Source organism: Adiantum capillus-veneris, chromosome 17 (genome assembly GCF_014529385.1).
Source record: "Adiantum capillus-veneris isolate H3 chromosome 17, ASM1452938v2, whole genome shotgun sequence".
NCBI classification, from domain to species: domain Eukaryota; kingdom Viridiplantae; phylum Streptophyta; class Polypodiopsida; order Polypodiales; family Pteridaceae; genus Adiantum; species Adiantum capillus-veneris.
The window spans coordinates 154,244,216-154,250,292 of NC_140947.1; the positions used below are offsets into that span (position 1 = coordinate 154,244,216).

The 6,077-nt window shown below is 41.6% G+C and overlaps 1 protein-coding gene across 2 annotated transcripts in view; it reads right to left on the reverse strand.

Moving 5' to 3' along the window:
* Positions 1–1,026: 1,026 nt before the first annotated feature.
* ARP2 (actin related protein 2) overlaps positions 1,027–6,077 on the reverse strand; it is a 184,693-nt gene continuing 179,642 nt past the window's right edge. For both annotated transcript variants that reach the window (XM_086487662.1, XM_086487660.1), the window contains 3 exons: positions 2,320–2,386; positions 2,004–2,087; positions 1,027–1,886 (listed from right to left, as the gene is read on the reverse strand). In XM_086487662.1, the coding sequence (XP_086343788.1) occupies positions 1,806–1,886; positions 2,004–2,087; positions 2,320–2,386 (232 nt within the window). In that variant the 3' untranslated portion in view covers positions 1,027–1,805. The remainder of the gene's footprint in view (positions 1,887–2,003; positions 2,088–2,319; positions 2,387–6,077) is intronic.

Genomic DNA, 6,077 nt, shown 5'->3' on the forward strand with positions numbered 1-6,077 from the left:
CTTTGTATACAATGATATGCTTGAAAAGGCCATATCAAACACATAGAACTTCCCATTATTTAATGTACTCTCAAGTAACTTTTTTGCACATGCAACGTGCAATTACCCACGTATAAGTTTCTACGTCTTTTCATTTTTTTTTGAGTTTATAAACTCGATTTCTTCAAATCATCAATTCCAATCTTAAAAGGGGTCCACTTGATGAGTATAGTTCTTGATCATGATAGCTTCTAAAATGCAAGGTTACATTTTTGAAAGACCCTCTACCTGACATATTTAAGTGTATCAAGAGGGTTTTCTTGAATACAATGTCTGATGCATGTATCATTTAATCAAAACTTATAAAAAAAAGGACATTGAAATGTCTTGTTTTGGTACCAAACTAGTGGTAAGGAAGAAAAAAAATAAAGAACCATTCATAGCATTAACATACTAATAACTTAATTAATCATACAATAGAGATTGGAAAAGAGTGTAAACAAGAAATGACAACTATATCGAATTGAAAGTGAGTTCAGAGTGCTCATTATATAAAGCTAGAGTAGCCATTTCTTTTGGCATCATACAGAACATCACAAGAGACTCCAAATCAACCCAAATCCAATAGAAAACTGGGCACTCTTGTAGACCTTTTTATGAATACTTTACTAAGCTCAAGTGAGTCTACATCCTCTAGAATTTCTCCTAATGAGTACCTACACACTTAAGATGTCTTTTCCACATGCTACCACTTAGTTCCTCCCACCTAAGCATCTCATTGACAAGAGATTATACATATTAAAGCATAAGATAAAGCCCATAAACCTAACAAAACATGCACCAAAGTAAGGAGGAGAGTAATGTTTAGAGCTTCCAAACAAGGTAAATGATGCTAGGCTAAATGCTAACAAACGTAGTCTTTGTCAAAAGCTCTTTTGGATTACAGTTGGTTGTAAATGGCCACTTTGCTATATTTTCATTCACTCACGATGTTTAACTATTAGAGAGAGAGAGAGAGAGAGAGAGAGAGAGAGAGAGAGAGGATGCTTAAAAAGAGGGCTTTGAAAGTAAAATTAGACCTAGAAGCACCATTACAAGGGTGAGCATTTGGCAATGCTTCTTTCTGTTTGGCCTGCCCGAAGGGCATAGCCATATTGTTGCTGTGCCTTTTCAGGCTAACTAAAATCACAAGGAAAAGGTATATTTCACGAAAATAATTGTTGGCGAACATACAATGTTATCACTAGCATGATTACTAAAGATTATCTTTTTTAAATACTTTGTGACGTAGACAAAAATCAAAGTCCAATTCTTGTTTATATGTTTCATTTGTTTGGAAGAGGATACATTTGTCATGGCCATGTTGTCATGGAAAGTGAGGGTCATTTTTTCCTGGCCACTTATGACAAAATTACCTTTGTGCTACTTGCAAGCACACAAGCACCACTTCTGCCCCAATATCTTCATCACATTCATGCCAATGATCATCGCATGGCAGGCCCCTGTGATTTCTCACTGGCTTTCCTTTGGGGTAAAGGCAGTGCGATTTGTTTCCAGTCATTACAAAGCTGCATTTTTGCATTGTAGAGTGCGTGCAGCCGCCACAGCTGTGGCTGTGTACCACCCCTTTGGCAACTTGTTTACATTAACTTAGCGTCATTCAAATTCCGCACGAGGCTGTCTGTTCAACGCTCTTCCGTGAATGATCCCAACTTCCAAATAGACCCCATTCTGTGATGAAATCAAAATCGAATTGTCAAAAGCTTGCTCATAATAATATACATGAAGACATTGAAGCCATTAGCCCCACTCATCACTTGAGGCGATCAAGACTGGTGACACTTCTCAAGGCATTGGAACCCCTCTTCCTCATATTCTTTTCGGCTAATCCACAGCTCTGGTGCATTCTGGAATGAGAACAAAGGATGCCAATAGAGTGGTTAGAAGGAAGAAAAAAGAAAGACTGGGGTGCTACCATTAAATAGCATAAACAGGAAGAGTAGCAGGAAGAAAAGAATACTCACCTTGATAATGCCAGCCAATACTGACCCTCCTAAGTATACCATGTGTTTTCTACGTGGTGGATCTTCAATTCTCAACTTCAGTTTCTGGGGAAGAAAAGGGTAGTGTTGTTAATCCTCATAACAAAGACTTGTACATCACCTAGTATTCACACCTCATAGCTGTCACAGATTACAGTAGAGATAACGCTTTCTGTTAATTCATCAGCGTTTCAGACACGAGCATATGATAGAACAGCATCAAGCTTAGTACCTTCAGTACGATGCATCAGCTACTAAAGAAATGAGATCTGCTAGTGCTTTATGTGTGAAAAATAACCTTGAGGCCTTGCTTGTTCCCCTTAAGAACAGTTTGGAGGTATAATTGTCGGATTTCTTTCTCCAACCTATTCACACAAAATAAGACTTATTTGTATTAGAGATAAAACACAACTATTCAAAGCTACTACCAACTCTAGCTCGGGTCCACTCTAACCACCAATTCAGAAGCATGCTTCATGTCTTTCTAGCAATGAAACAGGATGTTTGCTATCCTCGTGCATAAACAAGATAATGAAAGCCTCAGAAACCTCCCTATCACTCTCATAAGTCACTTTGGCGTTTCAAGGACATTGACAAATTACCAACCCCCCTTCCCTGAAGGTGGCACGACTCTATTGAGAAACAACTCCTGCACACATAGCTCATGGTAAAAATACAACAAAAACATACAAATGAGGCTGACTACAGAAAACGTGTAGTGCCCACAAATAATATAAAGAATAACCAAGAGTATCTCTTGGTTATTTAAACTGGTTTTACTAGGCCTAGCAGGTCTTCTCAAAACAACACTTTTCTACAAAAATCCTCTAGAGAGAGAAAATGATGCTCATATCTAGCCATTGGCTCAAACAGGGGCAACTCATCCCTAACCAAACTATCAGAAAGCAAGTTGTCTATGGAAAACTTAAGGAGCCTTTGTCTGTAATGGATTCTTTTCTTCGCCTCTCGCCTTGAATTCTCTTTCCTTGAAATCCGTCTGCCTAAAGAGCCTCCAAAATGACAACCTGCTCCTCTGACCTGACCTCAGCTCTACTGCCCGTTGCCTCTGTTCCTATGATGATGGCCATGCAGGGACTCCACAATTGACATTTGGTCCTTGCTCCGATGGACAAAACAGTGATCTAGGAGTCCAATCGAGAAAACACTTTACAATACATCTCCACCATGTGTAGAAGGTAAAGAAATAAATGAGATGTTGCTGTCCATGTTTCTCCCTTTCTCCTAAAACATATAGCATAAATTCAAGGAGAAGCCTAGGTAGCCTGAGTATCATGGCTCAGTGATGGTCCCATCAAGACTGCTCAGGTTCCTCCCTATCTTCTAAACCTATGGCATAAATTCCGGGAGAAGTATAGGCGGTCTGAGTATCACTGCAATCCTTATTCCATGTTTCCATCTGTCCATAAATCAGCCCTGCCAACATCCATGGGGCATTGTGCAAGATTTGCATTTGCCTCCTCAGGGGACTCGCCATGCACTCAAAAGCACCCTTTTCCCAAAGGGAATACATATGCAATCTTGAACAATAAAGGAGCGTGTGTTGCTTGTATATGGTTCTGTATCGTCTTGTTGGGATTCCGAGAGAATGGTTGCTAAAATCCTCAATCTCTCAACATACACACACACCCCCCCCTATCACACATCTCTCCGTTTTCAAGTACACACACATAAGTAAACAAAGACAACTCAATCCACACACACACACACACACACACACACACACACACACACACACACACACACACACACACGCATGCACATAAACATAGTAAGGATGGTGAAAGCTTGTAAAAGCAAGATGGTGACAAGATTGCAATACACAACATAGCATATGTTACAGGCTTGGACACTCCCAACGAGAAATAATAGCAAGACACGAACAAAAATTGCAAAATCATTGAGTTGAGAGAGAGAGAGAGAGAGACGACAGTCCAACACAGAACGGCGGAGTTCCGTCCCTAAGTGCACTGCCCCCAAAGATTGGCGTCCCTTTCGGTATTTCTTTATTATTGCTTTGCAACAGTGCAACTCCCGAGGGTCCAACTCTCTCTGAGACTTTGCGTCCAGATGCTCCGTGGACTAGTCGCCAGAAGGGCACTTATAAACATTACAAGGGATGCCCAAAAGTAGAGCCCCAAAAGCATTCAATCTAAAAGCATTTGCACCCCCAAAAGCATCTGTACCAAAAGCACCACGTAAAACTGCCCACAGCCAGCAGGGCACTTTGCGGAAATCCACAGAGCCTGCCACGGCCCACATGGCACTGTCAACGCAAATCACGGAATTTCGTACAGCTTGCCACACCGGCACAGTAACACAATTTCTGAAAATCCGTACGATCTGCAACGTCAGCATGTGAGTGCGATTTACGGAAATCAGGTCCAGACGTCAAGCTTTTGATACTTTGGGTCTAGGCCCCTCGGCTGGTGCTCCATAAGTCATTTAAGTTGCAAGGGGTTAGGTTTATAAAACCCCTTTGGCCCCATCGGCCATGTGTTGGATTAAGTTTCTCTTGTCCTCTCGTTCATTCCTCTTCAGTTGGGCACACCACGTCATCACTTTGTGACAACATAAGAGGGAGAGAGAGAATCTTGCAAATCAACGGCCTAAAGTCCTAGCCCTCAAACTCAACATAACTCTTTTGGAGTTGGGTATTTGATTTCTTGATTGAAACTAGATTGGTGCCAGAAATAAGAGGCCCCTCTTCACACTTGAGTTTGTTTGTAGTTCTCATCACTTATTGCATGACCGACAATGGGGATGGTTTTCATTATATATGCACACACTGAGCTTTGTAGGCTTAGTGAAAAAACATTTGAAAACACTTGTACTAAAATAAATAGCCGAGAGGGTTTATTGGTTTTATTGCTCAACGACGCTCCTCAATTTCCAATGTTCCAATCTACACAGCATCAACTTATTATTAAATTAAAAAGACGACAACAGTAATTAACCATTACACGCTCAATTCTCCCAATTTTAATGCTAATCACACGATAGAAGGGTGCCCAATATCGTAACATCGCTTCCACCAAGGATAACAATTGTCCTCAATTGCTCAATAGAGAATCAACTTGATTGTGAGTGATGGGAAGTGTAGAGAAGATCTGGAAAATTGTCGAAAAGCTTTTCAAGCATCCATTTGGCATCTTCTTTAGGGTGGCCCTTAAAGGTCAAGAGATTTCTATTGTAAATTGTACCAATGTGTGTAGTGGTGGTCTCATAATCAACTATTTGTGCAAAAATGAGTTGGTGAGGTGAGAATGTGAGAATGAGAGAGAGTAAAGAATGTTTGCAATATGAAAGGGTCTCTACGAGTGAGTGCATGTGTGTTTGAGGGGCAAAAGGGGAGGGGGGTATTGGTTGGGTTGTGCACAACAAGGCACGGCTACAAGGGCATGAAGAAATCGCTAGAGAGGGAGCGCAATACAACAACCAAGATCCAGGCTCCGACGGGAGGGTAGCATGGATGCTGGCAAGACTTGATTGAATAGAGGGCCAACAAGCAACGAGGATAAATAGGTGAGATGCAGCAAATGAGTGCAACAACTGTAGAATAAGGTTGGTTCTCTTTAGTGGGCAAGTGCAAGGAAGTTGTCTGAAGGTAGCTGTTTGAAATTGTGCACTTGGGTTGGATGTGGGTATCTGTCACAAGTTGGTGATGTGGCAGCTCCTAGGGGAATAGGGCCACTGAAGATCCCCAACAATGGACACCCTTTCGAGTGGGAAAACCCTGAAGAATGAAGACGTGGACAGATACCTGAGAATCGCAGAATTGCTAGTGTGGCATGACGTACGAACAAACCCTAAAACGTGGGCAGCCAAGTTGACGTGGCAGATGTACGGATCTCTGTAAAACGCGGAAGCAATTTTTGCGATGGAGTGAGGGTGGGAGTGGCTACTAAGTCCGGGGTCGCGACATGAAGATTCTTTAATGAACTTTCATGTACACTTTGGAAGCCAACTTGCTCTGTCTGCTCTTTGGTGGGGCATCACGTGCCGACAGAAAAGAACAAACTGAACAACTTTAAGCAC